At 33.2% G+C, this 22,536-nt stretch overlaps 3 protein-coding genes across 3 annotated transcripts; all 3 read left to right on the top strand.

Moving 5' to 3' along the window:
- Positions 1 to 4,103: 4,103 nt before the first annotated feature.
- On the top strand, positions 4,104 to 6,430 carry LOC21401337 (transcription termination factor MTERF4, chloroplastic). Its single transcript, XM_010090503.2, has 2 exons — positions 4,104 to 4,243; positions 4,747 to 6,430. Exon 2 carries the CDS (start codon positions 4,767 to 4,769, stop codon positions 6,303 to 6,305), a length of 1,539 nt encoding a protein of 512 aa, XP_010088805.1. The 5' UTR covers positions 4,104 to 4,243; positions 4,747 to 4,766; the 3' UTR covers positions 6,306 to 6,430.
- A 1,456-nt stretch (positions 6,431 to 7,886) lies between these two features.
- On the top strand, positions 7,887 to 10,113 carry LOC21401336 (iron-sulfur assembly protein IscA-like 1, mitochondrial). The gene is made up of 3 exons (XM_010090502.2): positions 7,887 to 8,143; positions 9,008 to 9,125; positions 9,788 to 10,113. The coding sequence occupies exons 1-3, from the start codon at positions 7,954 to 7,956 to the stop codon at positions 9,891 to 9,893; spliced, it is 414 nt and encodes a 137-aa protein (XP_010088804.1). The 5' UTR covers positions 7,887 to 7,953; the 3' UTR covers positions 9,894 to 10,113.
- An 8,030-nt stretch (positions 10,114 to 18,143) lies between these two features.
- LOC21401334 (protein DETOXIFICATION 34) lies at positions 18,144 to 21,824 on the top strand. The gene is made up of 7 exons (XM_024173815.1): positions 18,144 to 18,428; positions 19,272 to 19,897; positions 20,455 to 20,511; positions 20,604 to 20,839; positions 21,271 to 21,392; positions 21,539 to 21,625; positions 21,753 to 21,824. Exons 2-7 carry the CDS (start codon positions 19,278 to 19,280, stop codon positions 21,822 to 21,824), a joined length of 1,194 nt encoding a protein of 397 aa, XP_024029583.1. The 5' UTR covers positions 18,144 to 18,428; positions 19,272 to 19,277.
- Positions 21,825 to 22,536: the final 712 nt, after the last annotated feature.

Genomic DNA, 22,536 nt, shown 5'->3' with positions numbered 1-22,536 from the left:
TCGGAAGAGGATCAATTAATTCAAGTATTCATATATACATTTCAAGTGACTTTTAGGCACACCGAGCTTAGTAACGTGAGCTTGTAACCAAGTGGGGCAATAAAGTGGCTGAATGTTGATGAGCGAGGCCTGAGAGACGATGACGTGATTCCGTCCCGCCCCAGTGTTGGGTGGATCTGTGTGACGCGGTCTTTGTGGCGGTCTCTTGCGGAAGTAAAAATCCCTGCAATTGGACGTCCCGTAGCGGTATTTGCTGAAGACTGATTAAGATTTCACCCCGCCTGGCAGCCCTCGCCACCACAAACAACCACTTTTTTTTTTTTTTAAGTATTCGTAAATATAACTAATTTCCTAGCAATTTGCATAATCGCCAAATTTGATGCCGTCGCCGGAGGATGCGCCGATGAACCCAATAAACGCCGTCGCCGAAACCAGACGATTGGTGACCATCGCAGTGACAGTTGTGTTTACATATTTGAATGACCGAATTTGGAAAATTACCCTTATCGGTTATCTAGTTTCTAGATTCGAATCTGAACAGTTGTTATAGTTTATCATTTCCTGATTTGGCGGGATTTAATTTGAATCTGACCAGGCTGATCTCTCGACGTCGTGAACTTCACGGCTTAGGTGGAGTTCTCGACGCATATCCTTCTCCTGCAAGAACTCTCATCGTCTTGAGGGCATTTCACGTATAACCATTTCCTCGACGTCAGCGACCAATTCTCGACTGATAACGTCTCGGTGCTTGACAGTCAAAGGAGCAATCGATTGTTCGACCATGGTACAACAGTTTTTTCTTCTAAGAATTAAAAGCTATGCTTTTTTTTAGTTAAAATTATAATAAAAAGACTATATTATAAAGTAAAAGTTTGTAATGATCAATGTTTTATCAAAATCATCACAGTACAACGATAATGATAATCTAAATGTTGTACGTTTAATTATATCATTGTGATAATTATTATTTTTTGGTTACTGGTCTATAAACTAATCTCCAATGATCATAGCATTAAATATATATATTTTGCAATATTCCATTAAGCATATTTTGTGCACTATGTTGGAAAATTAATTAAATTACTTGTAACAACTGAATTTTTAATTCTTTTTAATTGTTTAAACTTCATATGTTTATGTTAGTTAATCAGAGTTTTTTATGCATTAAAACTTTTAGCTAACAAAAAAAAAAGAGATCTAGAACTTTAAGAAAATTTTTCATGATTTGAATATTTTTTAAATTTTGATTTTAGTCCCTCCACGTATTGAAATTTTCTTTTGACCTTCAAAATTTCTGAAATTTAACTAATATATTTGTGGAATCTGTTTGATTGATGTTAGTAAAATTTGTTTGATATTGTTGTAATTAGTTTGACACTCGTTGTCAAAAGTTTGATTTTTATGATTTTCATGAAATTTGTTTAATTTGCATCTTCATATTTTGACTTATTTTGGCCAATGTAATTGATATCATATTTTGCATTATGTAATGCTTCTTATGTTTAGGGTTCTATTAAATGAAGCGTTTATATTGCATTCGAGTTGACCCACGTATTGCTGGGCCTAGTAACGCGGGCTTGTAACCAAGTGGGGCAATAAAGTGGCTGAATGTCGACGGTGGCGGCGTGGGACGGCGGCTTTACATTGTACTACCGTGCTGGTGGGGCGGAGGGTGTATTTTGTGGGGATGCAGTCTTGGTGGCAGTCTCTCGCAGAATTATGATTCTGCTAGAGCTCGCCCATTAGGTACGAGACTGATTAAGATTCCACCAGCCCCAGCAACCCTCATTGTCTCTCACAGCCACTTTTTATGCATCTCTATCAATGACAGAGACATAGGGCCGTTTTCTTCGCTGATTCGAGTTTGTAATTCGAGTTAAGATGTGATTTTATGTGAGAGTTTTTTACTGTAGCAAAAAGTTAGATGTGACTGTTTCTGAGAGCTTTTTACTGTAACAAAACTCGAATCGGCGAAATGAACGAGGCCATAGACTGTGTTTAAAATTCAGCCTGTTTTTTTTTACGTTTTTCGAGAAAAAATATAAAAACATTTTTAAAACGGTATTTGACGCATTTAATACAAAAAATGGGAGTGAAAACGATTTTTTTGTTTAGTGTAAAATGAGAGAGAAATGAAAAATGACTTTTAATCGTTTTTTATTTTTTATTTTCGTTTTCTCCTCTTTCGAGCAAAGAGAGAGAGAAACATTAACGAGTTTTTTTTATACTTAATAAAACTACTAAACGCATTTTTAAAAATAATTTATGTATGAAATTAAAAACGTTTTTATTTTTATTTTCATATAAATAAAATAAAATTATTTTAGAACAAATTCTAAACATGCGCATAATTTTTTTTTAATATAATGGTTTTAATTTTAATATATTAGGTATGTGTAAAAATTAGATTTGACTCCTTTAAATTAATAGTTCTCCGTATTTTATTATGTCAATTTAAATTTTAAAAAATAAAATATTTAATAAACAAAAAATTGTTATATATATATATATATTAGTATAATCTTGATTAAAAAAAAAAGAATTGACCCATACTAATAAATCACGGCTCTGTTACTGTTTGATATCAATGAAACTAAAAGTAGATGTTCTTCAAGCTCAGAGGCATATATAAAACAATATTTATGTGTGGATCCTTCCTATCTTCCAACTAGTGCTCTGTTTGTATGTACGCTTCAGAACCTTCCCATCGATCGAGCTTCGAAACAAGCGCATACCCTGCATTTGAGTTTATTACACTTAGAAAACGTTTAGTTCATAGATTAGAATCATTTTTGATTTACGTGTATTTTTTATGAGAAAAAATACTGTAACGAATCATGAACCATGATTCAAATCATAGTTTGAATTCTCAAACCAAACTTCCCCTTACACACTGCATTTTACCAAAATAACAGAAACACTATGGCTTCATTCGTTTCACGGATTTAAATTTTTAATTCAAATTAAGATATGACATTTTTTTAAGACTTTTTAAGTGTAGTGAACAAAAATTAAATGTGATATTTTTTGTGAATTTTTAATTATAAAACTTAAAACTTAAATCGGTAAAAAGAACGAAACCTATATATTCTTACTAGATACTAGAAACTTAAATAGTACGGTTTTACTAAGTACTTGTCGTATATTTATCTTTTTATTTTTCAATACACTCTTGGAGAAAAGGAGACGACAAATAAGGGAAATTTTCTTTCATCCGATAATATTACATTTAAAGGATGTGAACAAAACTTAGCTATCAGCTTAAAATAGAAAACTACAATTAGATATTTAGCTAAGTAATACGTGTAATGATATAAACAACAAGCCAAGATTTTAATTTGGTAAAACTAGAACACAAGTTTACGAGTAAAGCATGAATTTTTTACAATTATTTTTTGAAAGGTGATTATATTCCAAATAATAATAAAAAAAAAATCACACACTAAAGATGACAAGAATGATTGTTACTCATCTATAGATCGGTTCCACTCTGCATAAAAAGATAAAACGTGCAAGTAGTTCCAATAATTGAAAATTAAAAGGATATACTAACTATCAAGCAAAGACTCTTTAATTAACAATACCAAGAGTTTCAAATCAATTAAGACTGAAGTACTCATAACACAAAGGTCACACACGATACTTTAAAAAACAACTTCAAGAGATTGAACACACAATAATTTTGAAAATGTCGAGACCACTTCCGTTATTATAGACCAAAAACAAAACATAGCACCTAAAGCATAGTGCTTGTTTGGTTCCGTTTTCAAAAACAGTTTTCACGTTTTCCAAAAACAAAAAAATGAAAATGCTCTGGGGGAAGGTGTTTGGCATGCATTTCTTGAAAAACAGGAAATGAAAACGTTTTTTATTTGTTTCCAAAAAGTGAGCAAAATTGAAAACGCCTGAGTCATTTTTAATTTCCATTTTTATTTTTATATAAAAAATAAAATTATTTTAGAACCAATTCGAAACGGACCCATAAGTTTTATCAATAATAGGACAACTGCACTAGCAAATGTTTTTTTTTTTTTTTTTTTTTTTTTTTTTTTTTGATAACAAGGTCTAATAATAAAAATAAAAATCTCTTTCCTTCGCAAGCTCGCTCTCCCTCCCTCTCGGACTCGCTCTTCTCTTCTTCTCTTCACCATCGAGCTATCTTCAGAGTACTGAGTGGAAGGCCAATTTCTGCAGCGAATCTTTTTGGAACAGCGACAAGTTTTAGAAACCTTGAAAATTCGAGGTACGGTTTTTTTTTTTCCTCTCTTAAATTAGCTTAATCCGAAATTTCCGTATTGAATTGGTGTTTCCTTTTTTATTTCAATTTTAAGTTTGGTAAATTCTCTTTTATCATTCTGATTTTACTAGAAAACCCTAAAATCCCCAATTTAGATATGAGCCTATTCATTTTCCTTCATGATTTTCTTCTTAGTTTCTGAAAACTTATGTAAATATCTCTCTGTTATCTTTGTTTTGTATGAGCTATAAAAGCCCTCTATTTTCAGCTATATATATATATATATATATATATATATATGCAATGGCGGTAAACCTTCTAGGCTCTTGTATAAGAGCAATTACTTCCTTTTTTTTTTTTTCTTGGTTTCATTTCTTTGAAACAAAATTTGGTTTGCTGAGAAATGAGACGTTGAGGTTAACTGACTGATAAAAATTGGGTGTTGATTATTGAGTCAGTAAATTCTTACTAAGCATATTGTGATGATTTTCTATTTTCTCGTTTTGCAGATTTATTACAGTATAGACCTATGAAGATAGGTTATAATGCTATTACAAAACCAAGCTTTTTGCTTGTACATCCAGAGTTACCTGCACTTATATCTTGTAAACCTTTAAAAATTTGTAACCCAGTTCTTGGAATCCCTCGTAGCCATGAGAAGTTTATTGGGTTTGTTACAAAGTCTCAGTACTCTACTTTTGAGAGAACTTCAAAGATGGACACCGTTCGTGTAGGTCGAAAAGGGAGAGGTTCCTCTTCATCCCTCTATAGTCGTCCTAGTTTGTTGGAGATGAGAAACGAGAGGATTGAAAACCGTGACCGAGTTTATGAGTTCCTGCGCAGTATAGGTATTGTCCCTGATGAGCTTGATGGCTTAGAACTGCCTGTGACAGTTGAAGTCATGAGGGAGCGTGTAGATTTTCTCCACAATTTGGGGCTCACAATCGAGGACATTAACAACTATCCGCTTGTTCTAGGCTGCAGTGTGAAGAAGAACATGATTCCTGTGTTGGATTATCTTGGTAAATTGGGTGTGAGGAAGTCGACTTTCACGGATTTCTTGCGTAGATACCCACAAGTGCTTCATGCTAGTGTTGTAGTCGATCTTGCTCCAGTGGTTAAGTATCTTCAAGGGATGGACATTAAGCCCAATGACATTCCTCGTGTTCTCGAAAGATATCCAGAAGTTTTGGGGTTCAAGCTTGAGGGGACCATGAGTACTTCAGTGGCTTATTTGGTTGGAATTGGGGTGGCAAGAAGGGAGATTGGAGGGGTTTTAACTAGATACCCCAAGATTTTAGGGATGCGAGTGGGACGTGTGATAAAGCCCTTTGTTGAATACCTTGAAACCTTGGGTATTCCTAGGTTAGCTGTGGCTAGATTAATAGAGAGACGGCCTCAAATACTCGGGTTTGGGTTGGAGGAGAGGGTGAAGCCAAATGTCGAGTCACTTTTGGAGTTTCATGTTGAAGAAGCATCACTTGCATCGGCAGTCGCACAATATCCTGAGATTTTAGGGCTTGACCTCAAGTCTAAGCTTCATAGTCAACAAAGTTTGCTCAAGTCCGTAATTGATTTGGACCCAGAGGAATTTGGCGGAGTTGTTGAGAAGATGCCACAGGTTGTTAGCCTCAGTAAGACACCTTTGATAAAGCATGTGGATTTCCTGAAGAATTGTGGATTTTCCTTGCAACAGTTGCGGAAAATGATCGTGGGGTGTCCTCAGTTGCTTGCCTTGAATCTTGACATCATGAGACTTGGCTTCGATTTCTTTCAGACGGAGATGGGAAGGCCTTTGGATGACTTGGTTGATTTTGCAGCGTTCTTTACTTATGGCCTGGAATCTACCATAAAACCAAGACATAAGATGGTTACAAAAAGAGGGTTGAAATGCTCTCTTGCATGGATGCTTAATTGCTCCGATGAAAAGTTTAAGCAACGGATGGATTATGACACTATTGACCTGGAGGAGATGGATCCCGAGCCTTCATTCGACATGAACACGCTGATGGAACCGAGAAGCGACGAGTCAGGTTCTGACTATGACAGCGATGATGATTATGTATAGAATGATTAGGAGTCAGCTCCTCACAATTTTATTTACTGCGTGAACTCAATGTTGTAGAAGTAGGCAATTTTACTCTTGAAGTCCTTGCAGTGATATTTTTATTTAGAATTACTTATAAGGAATCACAATCTAGACCCTTTCTTTTTTCGTCCATATTCTTTGACGCGCATGTTCGTACGAATTTTAAGGAGAAAGACCAACTTTCAGATGTGGATAAACTTTCAGCGGTACTGCTTTGCTTTGTATGATGAGTTGTAAAATGTAATGGACTGATCCCTAATTTAGTCTCTTGTGATTTTGATATTAGTTTGGTTCTTGATGCATCTTTCAACAACACATAAATCCAATCTGCAGAGACCCTTCTTTTTTTTTTTCTTTTTTTTTTTTTTTTTAATGTTTGATGAAGAAGGTCTGGTTTTTATGAATTTTTATATAATTAAACTGACATTTCTTAGGTTAATTACTGATAACATGGATCTGACTCATTTCAAAGTGAATTATTAGAACTGGTGAATCTATGGATGATTTGGTCCTCTCTCTCTCTCTATGATTCTAACCTTATCATATGATTCTAACCTTATCATAGTCATCAGATTGCCTCAAAGTCGATAATGAATTATCTTAAGATGACCGCTGGCGCAAACTTAACTGTATCTATATATGGTTGAGTTTTAGGTACTGTTTTCGAGTTTAGAATTCAAATTTTATTATAGTAAAAAGCTCTCAGAAACAGTCATATCTAACTTTTTTACTACAGTAAAAAATTCTCACATAAAATTATATCTCAATTCGAATTAAAAACTCAAAACAGCGAACTAAACATGCATTTAGCATTATGAGTACAATTATTGTTAACTTTACACTTTACCTTTATCCCTTAAAAAAAAAAAAAACAGTGGCCTTATTTTGTTTAAAATTTAAAATATTCCTGTTTTTTTTTGCTGATCAATTTAAAATATTCATGTTGGGCTGCTGTCTTCAAATTATGAAGAATTCTGCGATAGTGTGAAAAAATATCTTAGCTTTTATATGACACAGTTTTTTCTTTTTTTTTTTTTTTTTAGGGGAATATGACATAGTTTTTAATTATTTGATCAAACCAGATACAATTTTTACCCGATCAAGCATAGCAATTTAACATAATCTATTAGTAGTGTGTGGCAGGCCATGAGTTACTACATATACCATATATTACCAGTGGTTGTTGTTTTCATATCATAGTTAAAAAAAATACAAAAAATTATAAGGTTTGTCCTTTTAAACGTATGGCAAAATCTAAATTATAAAGTTAGCAAAAATTTCAAAATATTTTAAGAATAGTAAAATTCATTGTTATTAAAATAATTATTGTGTAATTGTATAGTATAAAAATGGTCACCATTATGATAATTACTATGTAAATTTATTATTTTTTTTAACAGTTTGAAAATTTTGTTAAATTTCAACTCTACCGTAGAAATTTCGCCACGTAATTTTTATACTTAATTGTTAACGAAAAAAAAGTAAATTACTTAATTATAAATGGATTATTAGGCTTGGGCCGAAAAGAGTTTAAACCCGGCCCAAAACAACAAACCAGAACACAACAACATTTCGTTTGATTTGCACTTTGCACCGTCGAATTCGAGTTCCAGAAAGATCGACGGAAATGGCAGCTGCTTCGTCCTCTTCCGTGTTGTCGAAGGCGGGACCCACTCTGCGACGGCAAGTCCTGAGCTTGACCGACGCCGCCGCCGACAGAATCCGCCATCTTCTCCGGCAACGCCAACGCCCTTTCCTCAGCCTCGGCGTCAAGGCGCGCGGTTGCAACGGCTTATCCTACACCCTCAATTACGCCGGTTAGCCATCTAATCATCACCTATTCTTTGATTTAACTTGATTTGATTTGAATCAGTTGTTATTCCGTTTGATAAAGGACTCGATTTTTTTTCTCCCGTCTGATTTGTTGCTGAATGGTGATTGGTTTTTTTTTTTTGTTTTGTTTTAATTATTACGATATTGTATAGGGTTTTAAAGATCTAGAAATAGAGGATTAGGAATTAGGGTGATTTTGGTTATAATCTGTTATTTTTCATGAACGTAGAAAACTTCAATTCAAAGCTTCGAAAGGCTATAGTTTAGTGGCAACTTTATACCAAATTAGAAGACTTTCAAACAAAAAAAGGGGGAAAAAACTCTTAATTTACAAAACAAAAATGTCTTCTTCTTATAATCGTTTAAAATGGTAAAGAGGTGACATGGGCTTTTGTAATTGAATTATGTTCTTGGTAGTTTACGTTGAAATTGCACGACCATTTATTCCTTTTGTGCACACGTCTTCGGTTCGTCCTCTATTCAAAAAACCCATTTCATTTCATTTCCCATGTTTTGGTGAACTACAAGGGCTGTTGGTCGTTTGTGATTCAATTGTGTTCTTGTTAATATATGTTTTCACTACTCTCACTCTTTATCTACTCCACCTTTTCCCCCTGTTCCGTGGAAGTTTGTTTTGAGTCATCTTGTATAGGACCTCCTAGTAATCAGCTCTAGTAATATTGATAACGATGAAAATTGACTTAACAGGACTTAAGAAATCAGCTAGGATGGTATTACTTTCTTATAATTTCTTTGTAGCTGTTGGACTTATTTTTCAGTAATTTGTACTAGTGCGCTGCTTGTGCTTAAACTACGTGTCTGATTGCTCTTTACTTAAGATGTTTCAGATGAAAAAGGGAAATTCGATGAGTTGGTTGAAGACAAGGGCGTGAAAATACTGATCGAACCAAAGGCCCTGATGCATGTTATTGGAACAAAGATGGATTTTATTGATGATAAACTCAGGTACAGCCGTACAGGCTATATATGGATTTTGTTTCCATTTACGTTTTTCGTATGCGTACATATGTAGCTTGAAGACTAAGATGTGCATAATTGTGAATACTTATGTACGTTATCACCTGATTACTTGGTTGTTGAGTCTTTTTGTTCTGTCCTCTTGTTAAAATTTTCCTGTGCTATACCGTAGTTTGCTATTATTTTCAACATCATTTAGTGTTTAAAGCCTTCAATTTTTGAACATGGACTAACATTTTGCTTTAGTCTTCCTTTATCTTAGACCTTAGTCTATATTCTGTGTTTGAGATGGTTGCTCTGTCTCCTCAAGCTTGCAAGCGGGCATGATCCTAGCAGAATTAGTATGTGTTGGCAGTGATTCTCCAAATTTTATGCAATTGTTATGTTTCTGTTTTGTCATACACACCCCTGCTTGAATCTAGATATCGGTTTCTTATGGTTAGTTGAAGTTCTTGTGCTTGTTATGATAGTCCTTGAAATATTATGGAGAATAATTGATAATTGCTACCACTTTGCTTATTAGAATATGGATGATGATTTGTAAAATACAACTGGCATCCCAGAATTGTTTCTTGGCAATATTAAATCTTCCTTTTTTGTCCGGATTTTCCTTTCATTGCATGTTATAATTCTTGTTATTTTCTATGCAGATCTGAGTTCATTTTCGTCAACCCAAATTCAAAAGGCCAATGTGGTTGTGGAGAATCCTTTATGACAACAAGTAGTGCAGAAGCTGCTAAGCGAGGTAGCAGTTAAGAACTTTAACCGAGCTGACATTTGCGAATTCTAGCTCCTAGCAATGTACTTTCTTGGAAACTAAATGATACTGCAACAAGTGGAAAATTTCTTTCATGGATAACTAGAAGATATCTGAGAAGTGTATACCATCATACCAGTGTGATGAGGGCAAAGTGGCGTTTGTATTTTCTGATTGGATAGTGTATGTTTTGTTTCATATAGAAGTATTGTTTTTCTTGATGGCTCGTAAGAATGTAAATTTTATAAATTTTTGTTACTCTGAACATCTCAATTAATTATCTGTTTTAAATGAAAAATAATAGATACACATACTTTAGTTCTGTCGATTTCTGAGTTGAGGATATGCAAAGGATCAAAATTTCAATCCCAAAATAGTTTTGAGTGAGTTTGGTCATGTAAGGGAAAAACATATATCCCAAAATGCTTCTTGAATTCATTTGGTATCGTATCTGTAGGTTGTCAGGAAACTTGTCATTAGTATTTGTTCTCATAATTTTTTATTTTTATTTTTATTTTTTTTAAAAAGGACCCCAACTGCGTCTATAGTCGGTTTATTGAGATGTTTGTACATTCGTTTCAGTTCTTTAATTGGTGGAAGATTAATGTTTGTTGCATAAAAGGGCGGTCTTTCTTATTTGTTCTTGCTGCAATGAAATTTGGTTGGAAGTACCAGTCCAGTATTAAACTGATAGAGGCAGGAATTTAGAGAAATACATATGATTCCAGTTAAAATGCGTTGCAATGGACCAAATCCGAATTCTGAGGTACTAAAAGTAAAAAGAAGACGTGATATATGGAAAAATACTCGAAGCAATGGACCAAATCTGAATTCTGAGGTACTAAAAGTAAAAAAGAAGACGTGATATATGGAAACATACTCGAAGGAAACCACCGGTGTCAAACACTATTACTAATAGAAGAAGGTGGGCTTCATCTGTGGGTCTCAAACACTATTTTTAAATTTATTATTAGTTTTTTAGTTAATTAATGAGAATGATAATTTTGACATTTTACATTTTAAAAAATAACCTTAAAGTACTGAAAAATAATTTTCTAAAACGTCAATATACTAATTTAAAATTACTAAAAACATAAAGTACTAAAAGACAATTACGCTATAACATAAGGAACGAATATGAAATTTTCCATTCATTCCATGAATACAGTTGTGTAAAATAAACAATTTCAAATAACATCTATGCGAGAATGTCGCTTCCAATTTTAAATTCCCAGATGCGCCTGAAGAAATAGGAAACTACAGAAGTTGCATTTGCTTGCTCATCCAATCTTCTTTGGAGGAGACAACCGGTGTTTCGACCATTCTTCGAGAGCCTTGCGGTGGAGAGCGTTCATGCGAATATAAGGCCGTTTTTCTTTAATTAATCTCTCGGCATCTTTCCAATCATCCACTACTCCAAGGGACACAAGTAGGGCACACATAACAGCAACACTTCTTCCATGTCCTAAAAGGATTGGGACATCCAATTAGAATCTCTTACAAATGGAAAAGACTAACGGTCCGTTTGTTTCATATACTCTTAAGTCAAATCATTGAATTCTGTTACAGTGTTTTCCTCTTACAAAAAAAATTTAATTTCAAAGAGTTCGCCACTGAACGGCAGCATATAAAAACAAGTAAAGCAGACAACATGTGATCAGGAGTACACAGGACTAAGAACAATTTAAAAGAAAATATTACTCAAAAGTTTGACAATGTTTTCTGGTTCAAGTGAGATGCTCCTCGAATCTATAACTCATTGCGTTCCTTATTTGTATATGCAATATGTTAATTTAGGAAAATACCCAGTATCCTTTTCATCATGATTCCAAGTCTTCAAAATAGATTAGAGCCTAATTATTAACACTGATATAGATTCAAGTGAAATTGGAAGAAAAGAAAATTGCAAAAAGAGACGAGATATGTTGAAATTCCAATAAAAGGCAACACTGAACAGTCATTTACTTATTTAACTCTTCTTTGAACTCGATATAGAAAATACATGATCTTAATTTTGATCTTTGATCCATCTCCTTCCTTCCAAAGATACACAGTTAATGAAACAGTTATTTATTAGGGCCTGTTTAGTTCACTAATTTGAGTTTTTAATTCGAGTTGAGATGTGACTTTATGTGAGAGCTTTTTACTGTAGTAAAAAAGTTAGATATGACTGTTTCTGAGAGCTTTTTACTATTTCTAAACTCGAATTGGTGAAATGAATGGAGCCTTAAGACTCCGAATCCTGGGTATCCATGGACAGGATAGAATCCAAAATTTTCACTCTTTAGATTTCATGAACGTGACCTTAGTCCGAAATTTTCTAGTCATCAAAGATTGGTTCCACCCAGTAACTATCCCAATGGATTTCTGATAATCCATACGTACTTTTGAGGGAAAGTACACACCACCAGAAATAACACATGCATAGAAAAACCTAAACATCCCATTAGATAGTGCACATAACCATTATCTAACTATTGAGCTTCTGTTTCCTATTTTTTATATTTTTTTCCCCTTAATCTAGCCGAAATAAGTCATCCTGGGCTATAAAATCAGCAAGCAATAAGAGTCAAATTGATCAATTCATGATTTCTGGATGTTACTAAATTCCTGCACCATATGGTTAAAAATTTATTTCTCCGAAAGCATAACAAGCTAGAAGTCAATAAGGCATTCTAATGTCTATCACCCTTAGAATGTAGTATAGTGAGTTATAAATTCTAATGAAAATTCAAATGTCCTTAGAATCGCTTAATTGCAACATTGAAAATAAAAACACCATTTGCAATAAATTTTTTTAAGGCATTGCATTGGCCAATATATATATTTATATATATATACATACATAACTATATATATAATCAAAGTGCTCGACTCAATTCAGAAATTTTAACTCAAACCATTCAGATCTTTCTTTAAACCAGTAATCTTTGGACTTGCAGAATCTATCAACGTTTGCAAGGAAGGATAAGACTTCATTATCTGAGACTTCAATAAAATGGTGACAATTTCATCCTCATAAGAGAATCAGATAAGATAATGAATAAGTTTCATATAATATCATCACGCATCAATTGTATCAATTAACAAATATTAAAACCTCAATAGAAAAGGTCTAATAAACTTTACAGCCCTTCCTCATGAAATTCAAATGGACGAAAATCAATATGTCTTTTTTTTTTTTTTGTGAATAAATAGGATACTCTGGGGAATAGAGAATTTCAGTCGCATCCCAACTAGGTAGACACCCAATCGAAAAACCATCTTCTCCCCTAGATATGAACATGATGGGAATCTCTATCAGTTCGTGTTTTTTTTTTTTTTTAAAAAGAAAGGCACGCACGCTAGTGCACACGCGCACACACATACTCAACACCTAAGGAATAGTAATTCAAGCACTAACGCCATCATAGAATACTTATCAAAAAAAAAAAAAATGCCATCATAGAATGAGGCCAGGAAGGTCTCTGTCATATATTGCAATACAACAAAACAATTACACAGAAATATCTATTCCTAAAGCAGAAAGATGAAGAAAATCACTCTCTTATCAACACGAACTCCACAGATTAGTAATTGTCAATGAATACCTTCTTATATTTAAGTAATTCCTGTAAACTATCTACAAACATCAGTATGAAGATGATAAAATTTCATGAAACAACGTTTACAACTATCAACAGTACCCAGTACTAAATATGCAAACAAAAAGCAGAAGCATTTTAACACAAACACATAAACCTAAACTAACAACACATGCTTTGGCAATAGAGGAGAGGGCATAGGCATACCATATGCGCAGTGGACGAACACCGGCCTCCGCTGTTCCCTCTTCCGACAAGCCCAATTCACGGCCGTTTCAATGTCAGCAGGCTGAGGAGACCTCGTATCCCACGTCGGAATACACAAATAAGCATTCCTCAAGAACTCTGACCTCCTTGGCAATTCACAAGTGCAGTCAATAATGGCAGGGTTACCGGGCGGCAATTTATCAGGCGAAGAAGGCCACCCACCAACATACAAGCCATCACAAATGCTGAACCATCTTCGCAGCGCTGAAAATCCCCGGACGAAATACAAATAGGGACTAAAGATAATTATTGACCAAATGGGGAAAGTCCCATCTGTGTTCTTGGCCAAAAGGATTGGAAGATTGACCAAGGGAAGAGCTGCAATTGAGATCAATACAGATACCAAAGAGGCATAGAGAAATGGTAGTGATGACATTCTGAATCCAAAGCTTTTTAGGTACAAAAAAGAAGAGAACAAAACAGCAGCTTTCAATCCAATCAAGGATGATATTCCCAAACCCATTTTTCTCTTTAGTCCAAACTACAATTTTGGGGCTAAATCAGGAGCTAGAAATCAACAAATCAAAAGGGTTTTGAACAATAAAAATGATAAGTTACTTAATGTGAAAGTTACCAAAAATTCTTAGTTAGGGAAAACGATAGGGAATAATACAAAGAATCTACCCACACGGGAATTTGAACGAAGAAAGCAATATATTACTGTTTCTGATACGAGGACACCATTATTGCTTCAGATTTGGTGACGGAAACTACAACAAAACCAGAAAATAAATTAATCAGAGAAAAAAAAGTAAAGAACAACATTTTCTTTCAAGAAAAAAAAATGAAATATGTAAAAAGTGCGGACGTACTTTTGTGAGGAACACTGGACAAGTCTATTCTTCTTCTTCCTTCGTCTTACTTTTCTGCGCTTGTAAGAAATAGCATTTACGCTATGGTTTTGAGTTTTGACTCGCTCATGACGAGACGAGATGATGTCGTTTTAAGTTGGAAAGGACATGTCCGATAGACAAAGCGACAATAAAAAAAAATTATTGGATGACAACTAAACGACAGTCATTTTTATATATTTATCTTTTGGAATGGGCACAATTTTTTGATTAATTACCAAAATTCTCCTAACTCGTGTAACACTTTATTCCTGCATCTTCAAAACATATAACGTTCGTTTCTCTTAAACTATAAATTTTTGACCAAAAAAAAAAAAAAAAACTCTTTCTGTTAAAGTTTTTAATAGAAAACTACGTGGTACATGATTCAAGTTAAATTAAAAAATATATTTTGAATTTAAAAATTATGTTTTATTTATTGTTACTTAACAAGTTTTAATTAATTAATCAATAAGAAGAGTAAAATTAAAAATTTTATTTATTTATTATGATATTAAATGAAATTTTAAATATGTTTTTAAAAAATGTAAATTTAAAAGTGAATAATAGAAGAGTAATTTTGCATCAAACTACGTAAGAACAATTGATAAGTGTCAATTATGTTAGAAATTCTAACAAAAGGAAATATTTATTAATATTTTCATACACAATATATAGATATTATGTTTTAAAGATCGGAGAATAAGGTGTTACAAAGGCGATAATTTATAGAGAATTTTTGTAATTAATCTATTTTTTTTTTGTTCTTTTTTGATAATTAGAATGAGTATGATTGAAAATAAGATGTAAGATGGTCGATTTTAAGTTTGAAGTAGACTTTTTCTCATAATTTGTTAAATTTAAAGAGTTAAAATAAAATTTTTATAAAATATAAATTCAACATCCCTATGGTCCTAAAATAAGATCTCAAGCTTTGATATTTGTGAAATATTTTACCTAGTGTATTGTAATTTTGAATTATAATTTTATCATAATTTTTTTAAATTAAAGGGTGAAAATATAATATTTAAAAGTTATAAGAACAAAATAAAATTTTTTAAAATATAAATTCAACATCACATTAGTCCTGAAACCCAGTATCAAGCTTTCATAATATTTTAACGTCTATTGTAATTTTGAATTATACTTTTTATCATATAATTTTTAAAGGTGAAAATATAATTTTTAAGAGTTAAAGGATTAAAATAAAATTTTTTAAAAATATAAATTCAACATCGTATTGCTCTTGAAACCCGATCTCAAGGTTTGATATTTGTAAAATATTTTATATATTGAGGTATGATTCTTGTGAATTAAAATGAAAAGAAAAAATAATTATGAGAGGGGAAAATGGGATAAATTGCATAGTTCGAGAGCGTGCAATGTTTTAAAATTCAATAATCAAAATGGGACGAATTGCATAGTTAAGAGTTAAAAATGAAATTAACTCTTTAATAATCTGCTTAATTAAAACAAAGGAAGAGAGCTATAATTTTTTGTTTAATTGCGGATTGACACTAGACACTTGTAATTGCTGTGATGTAGAGTGAGTGCCCCTACCAATAAATTGTAAATAGTGTAATTTCATATAGGTGGCCAAACTTTTTTTTGGTTTTCTTTTATTAAAAATGAGATTTCTCCCGCAAGATCAGAAAAATAAAACTACTAGCAATTTCAATTTTTTCAGCCGTCAGATTTACATAAAAAATTATCTATTCTACATATTTTTTAATCTTTTTTTTATCAGATTCAACGGTCAAAAAATTAATTATACTAGTAGGACGGCCTACAAAAGACAGTTTCATTAAAAATGAATCAAAGTGTATTTTTTTGAAACAAATCAAAGTGTAGTTTTTTTTTTTTTTTTTTTTGAGATTCTCTATACGCCTCGCGTACTAGTAGACCAGTTTTTTTAACTGTTATATATAAGTACTTTTTAATTTTTACATGATTTTATACAAATCTAATGAATAAAAAACTTAGGCCTCGTTCACTTCGCGGATTTGAGTTTTTAATTCGAGCTGAGATGTGACATTTTTCTGAGAGTTTTTCATTGTAGCAGAAAAAGTTAGATGTGACATTTTTTGAGAACTTTTTACTGTAGAAATCTCAAACTAAAAACTAAAATCGGTGAATTGAAAACTAGAATCGGTGAAATGAACGGAACCTTAATCTACTAATATGTTTTAAAGTTTTTTTTTTTTTTTGAAAGCTTATTAACCAAAAAAAAAAGTCGAGCATTTTGCCGAGTTAGCTGACACATGTAAGAATAACTAGTGTTCCGCATCGGAAAAGGTGATGTAATTTAACTCGTTTATTTCACCGATTTGAGTTTTCAGTTCTAAATTTCTACAGTAAAAAACTCTCAAAAAATGTCACATCTAACTTTTTTTGCTACAATAAAAAGTTATCATAAAATGTCATATCTCAGCTCAAATTAAAAACTCGAATCCACGAAATAACGAAGCTTCTTCACATAAATTAATTAATAGCTGGGCCTAGTAGCGTGGGCCTGTGACCAAGCGAGCCATTAAATTGGCTGGAGGCCCAACGTTGAGCTGTGGAACTGGTGACAAGTGATGGAAGGCTCTGAGGATCCCGCCCGCAACGGCGCTTGTACTTGGGAATCAGTTTGAGAAATGTTCAGCCCCCGAAGAGAGCGGTCGGAGTTGGACAGACAAACAGACTGATGCCAAGAAGGCCGACGGAAAAAAAAAAAAAAAAAAAAAATTCTCCACCCTACCGGTTGTCTAACTTTTAACATAGAAATTTCCTCTGTATATACATACATATATATATATATATATATATATATTCTTGTGCATGAATTCATGTGCATGCGTATAATTTCCTATGGTTCCCAATCAAATAAAATTACACATATTTCTCCATTTTTTTTCGCTCCCATCTTTCTATTATCCATATTCTCTGCGCAACAACACGTAGGTAAAGGAAAAATATGCATTTTGATTACGTGGAGTATTATCATAAAATTTGTTGGCAAAGGAAAGTTGAATAAATGAAGGGAGTTGATCATGAAGTAGAACATAAGTGAAAAATATGCTTATCATAAACAATCAAAAAGGGTAACAACGAAAGAAGCAAAACGGTAGAGAAAAAAAAGAGAAGGGAAATTCACATAATTAATTAATAAGGGACCTATTAATAAGGGACAAACAGTTTAAAATATAATTAATTAATGATCCTATTAATAAGGGACCTAGACTTAACTTAAGGGCACTTAATGGCCTAACTGTTGAACCGGAAATCCCACATCAACAGTTTCAAAAGAAGAAGAAGAAGAAGAAGGAAAAAAAAAGGACAACAAAACAATTTGCTTCAACAAGTTTTCAACGTTGGATCTGAAACATTTGAAGCAGCAACAACAAGAAAGAAAGACAAAAAAAAAGGGGTCCCTTAGAAACCAGTAAAAATAGGTAATAACAAGGAATTATTAGAAGACCATGAAGCAGTGCTCATGGAAGAAATGTCGTCCTCTGACGGTGAAACGACGTCGTTACCACCGTCTGGGTTTGATGAGATTTCTTCTTCTTCAATTTTGGAGTCTGCTGAGCTCCAATATGCGCCAACAAAGCTTGTGGGGCCCAGTGAGATAGAGGGAGAAGGAGAGGAAGATTACCCAGCGGTGCACAACTTTCGAGACGCCAAAAACATATGTTGTTTGGAGTCGTCAAAGTTCTGGGCAATTGCAGGGCCAATAGCCTTTAATATTTGGTGCAATTATGGGATTAACTCTTTCACCAATGTCTTTGTGGGCCATATTGGGAATGTGGAACTCTCTGCTGTTGCCATTTCCCTTTCTGTCATTGCAAATTTCTCTTTTGGATTCTTGGTAATTTTCCTCCCTTTTTTTTTTTTTTTTTTTTTGGCTTAATATTCTTATTGATAAAACTGACATGTTATTGTGCAACAAGTTTTATGCTGATTTTCTAATTGAAAAATATTTGATGTAGATTTTGTTTTTAACATCTTTTTAAGTGTTAATACAATATAAAAGGATCGTTACATCGTGGAATATCAATTGTTTGTTGAGAGTAAAAGAGTTTTACAAAACGTGCTTGATGAAAAACCAGACAAATCTGACATTGAATCTTTGGTCAAAGTAAATACCCGTAAATTGTTTTTCTCTGTTTTTTTTTTAACCCCACATTATCGAGTTTATAGGAGACTAGACTATGAGAACAAACCTATTTGTATGATACACTTTTGCTGACAATGACAGGCCAAGTAAGCTCCAAAATAACATATTAAGCATTGTGCCAAAAAAAAAAAAAAAAAAAAAAAAAAAAAAAAAAGAAAGAGCTTAGTGCCTCCTAGTTTACGACCCATTATTTTTTTCGTCTTTCTTTTATTCAGAAACAAAATAAAATCAAGGGTAGAGATCTTGTCTCAAGATATAATTTAAGAGAATCTATTTTTTATTTTTATTTTTGGAACTTAGAGTGGGAGATTTGAAAGTCAGAGTTGACTTTATCATTGGCTATGTATGCAATCCATTTCTTAAAAAAATGAAAAAAAAAAATTGTATCAAATATATAAGCATAAATACTGAAATCCAATTGAATGTTTGATATTATAAAATCATTGGGACTCATGGTGGGAAAAATTTTCATCATAATCTAAGACATTTGATTCTTGTCCAAAATCTAACTAGATATTACATGAGAATTTGCAGCTTGGCATGGGAAGTGCACTAGAGACATTATGTGGACAGGCATTTGGCGCTGGCCAAGTAGATATGCTAGGAGTTTACATGCAACGCTCATGGATAATTCTATTCACAACCTGCATTGCTCTTCTACCCCTTTACATCTACTCAACCCCGATCCTCAAACTCCTCGGTCAAGAAGACGAAATCGCCGACCTCGCGGGGAAATTCTCGATCCAAATCATACCCCAAATGTTCTCCCTTGCCATCAATTTTCCAACACAAAAGTTCTTGCAGGCACAGAGCAGAGTGGCAATTCTGGCCTGGGTTGGTTTTGCAGCCCTTGTCTTGCACACAGGCATCCTCTATCTCTTCATCAAGGTCTTCGGGTGGGGCACTGGTGGCGCTGCAGCGGCGTATGACATCTCCGCCTGGGGCGTGGCGGTGGCGCAGGTGGTTTACATTGTGGGTTGGTGCAAGGATGGCTGGAAGGGTTTGTCATGGCTGGCTTTTAAGGATATGTGGGCTTTTGTGAAGCTTTCTGTTGCCTCAGCTGTGATGCTTTGTTTGGAGATTTGGTATTTTATGACCATAATTGTTCTGACTGGACATCTTGAGGACCCTATTATTGCAGTTGGTTCTCTTTCAATTTGGTAAGATATGATCTCCATTTGAAAATAAAATTTGAAAAATCTTAATTAGATTATTTGCAGTTAGAACAATGTTGGTACCATAGGGCTAATGACAAATCAGTTATATCCTATAACTGAACTAATATTTGCTAAATTTACCAACCAATGTTGAAGCATCATCTTTAGCTACCTGGTATTTTTCTCTCTGAAAATTCCTATGCAGCATCCTTTCTTTGTCTTGTGTAGAGACAAATAAAGGTACTCTTTTCTTTATGAGCATTCCCATATATTCCGACTCAGGTTGGAGTTGGATTTGGTCACTTAAGTGGTCGACCCCACTATGGAGCCATCTCCAATCTCACATCCTGACTCGGTGAGTCGAAATATTTAGCATTTTTCTTACCTCATTATTTGGCTCGTTTCAAATATATATATATATATATATATATATGTGTAATCATGTACAAATATTGACATGCGTGACATAGGTGCCAAATATATGTTTTTTTTTTTTTTTTTCCGTTTGAATCTGAATTGAAATCCGTGGTAACAAATTTTAAATTGCCATAATATTTCAGCATGAATATAAATGGATGGGAAGGCATGTTGTTCATTGGGATCAACGCAGCCATAAGGTAAGAAATTTTCTGTCGTTTTTCATACTTCCCAAATATGTTTGTTTCACCAGCCTGCAAGTTAACACGTTCTGTTTCACTTCTTTTTTCAGTGTCCGAGTCTCCAATGAGCTTGGATCAGGACATCCAAGGGCTGCAAAGTACTCCGTTATTGTCACTTGCATTGAGTCTCTCTGCATTGGAATTATCTTTGCCTCAATCATCTTGTTAACCAAGGACCGCTTTGCCATAATCTTTACCGATAGTGAGGAAATGAAAGAAGCAGTCTCTCGTTTAGCATTTCTTCTTGGTATAACCATGGTTCTTAATAGTGTTCAGCCAGTTATCTCAGGAAAAAAAAAAAAAAAAAAAAAAAAAAAAGAAGGAAGCTTTTGTACTTTCACAATGGTAATTTAGGAATCACAAGGGTAAATTTATAATCCCACCTATAAGAATTATGAAAGAAAAATGTTTACGGCCACCACCGGTGCTAAGCATCACTACTAATAAAAGGTGAGTTTCATCTCTGAGACTTTCTATTCGAGAATAGCGTTTAACATCGCTGGTGTCTTCTATTTGAGGATAACGTTTAACATTGCTACTAATAAATCAAATGCTGCACTTAAAAAGCTTCATTCTAGATGGTGGGTTAAATTGTATTGTATTAAAATACCACACAATAGCACCATTATTTACAAGATAAAAGTGTTTAGATAAGTTTTTGTTTTTTTCTTTTCTTTTTTTCTCGTCCAATTAATAGGCTGTAACTTTTTTCTTTGGCAGGTGTTGCTGTAGGAGGAGGTTGGCAAGCTTTAGTAGCTTACATAAACTTGTTTTGTTATTATCTTATTGGGCTCCCTCTTGGATTTCTACTTGGCTATAAAACCAATTTAAAAGTGGAGGTAAAATATTTTCGAGAAATTAGAAAGAGATTCTTTTCAAATGGAGCATATATAGATGAAGTCAAATGCTTCATCTATTATTTTAGAGCTTTTTTCTCATTTAGTAATCAGCTTAACAACATTTTAATGGACATTTTTTGTTCCAGGGAATTTGGATAGGCATGATATGTGGGACATTTTTGCAGACTCTTATTCTTGTATATATCATTTACAAAACCAACTGGAATAAAGAGGTAAAGATAGTTATATACATTCCAAAAAAAAAAAAAAAAAGAAGCATTTCAAAGATTTTATGAGAAAGTTATTAAAAGAAATATTGCTATTAGAATGATGAACAATTTCATTCTATTACATTTACAGGTAGAACAAGCATCCGAAAGATTGCGGAGTTGGACAGGACAAGGTGGTGGCTCAGATATAATAAAGATATAAAATGAAATTTCTTGTTATGATTATCAATGTTATTGTAGTTTTTTTGTACATTAAAGAATGAAAAAGTTGAGCATGGTAGTGCATGTTTTTATTGTCCCGGATCTTATCTATTTAAAATATCGTTTAAATGGGAAAATGTTTAGCGGCTGAATAGTAAATAAATATTTTGGCCATAATATATACATTGTAGAAAACCTTTTATTGATTTTGAATTTTTGACTCTAAGCAGACTCCACCTAAAATTCAATGCGATTGGATAGTTCGAAACTCTATAATTAGAATTTTTCATCAATTGACATATAAATTATAATACTAACTACGTTAATTGTTAAAAACTGGCTTGGTAGCCCATTTTGAGGTGCCAATTTGAGACTTGATTTTGAGGACTCAATTCGTATTAATAACGAGTCAATATGAATTTATGTTATCCGTTATGAGGAGGTCGAAATAATATATTCATATACTTAAAAAGATTCACTAATTGAAGGAGAAATTAACTCTCCAAGTGATACCATGAAATTAGAAAAATTAAAGAAAAAACCTCTTATCTCACATGGAAAAGAGACGAAACTATTATCTCATATGAACCTTATAAAATGGACCATGCACTTCTCATCTGAGACACATAAGAATTTCATAGCAGTTCTTCCTTCTCAGAAATTGCGTTTTAATGAGATTATTTTGAGTAGTTTTTTTTTTTTTTTTTTTTTTT

This window comes from Morus notabilis, unplaced genomic scaffold (assembly GCF_000414095.1).
Source record: "Morus notabilis unplaced genomic scaffold, ASM41409v2 Scaffold521, whole genome shotgun sequence".
Taxonomy (NCBI): domain Eukaryota; kingdom Viridiplantae; phylum Streptophyta; class Magnoliopsida; order Rosales; family Moraceae; genus Morus; species Morus notabilis.
This window is presented reverse-complemented; position numbering and strand designations above follow the sequence as displayed.

What these genes read in the sequence shown, in the direction of transcription:
- LOC21401337 (XM_010090503.2), top strand. Translation starts at nt 4,767, where the DNA reads ATGAAGATAGGTTATAATGCTATTACAAAACCAAGCTTTTTGCTTGTA.
- LOC21401336 (XM_010090502.2), top strand. Translation starts at nt 7,954, where the DNA reads ATGGCAGCTGCTTCGTCCTCTTCCGTGTTGTCGAAGGCGGGACCCACT. An exon ending in CTACACCCTCAATTACGCCG is followed by an intron (nt 8,144 to 9,007) that starts GTTAGCCATCTA and finishes AAGATGTTTCAG; the next exon opens with ATGAAAAAGGGAAATTCGAT. An exon ending in TTTATTGATGATAAACTCAG is followed by an intron (nt 9,126 to 9,787) that starts GTACAGCCGTAC and finishes TTTTCTATGCAG; the next exon opens with ATCTGAGTTCATTTTCGTCA.
- LOC21401334 (XM_024173815.1), top strand. Translation starts at nt 19,278, where the DNA reads ATGGGAAGTGCACTAGAGACATTATGTGGACAGGCATTTGGCGCTGGC. An exon ending in TAGTGTTCAGCCAGTTATCT is followed by an intron (nt 20,840 to 21,270) that starts CAGGAAAAAAAA and finishes TTTTTTCTTTGG; the next exon opens with CAGGTGTTGCTGTAGGAGGA. An exon ending in AAACCAACTGGAATAAAGAG is followed by an intron (nt 21,626 to 21,752) that starts GTAAAGATAGTT and finishes TTACATTTACAG; the next exon opens with GTAGAACAAGCATCCGAAAG.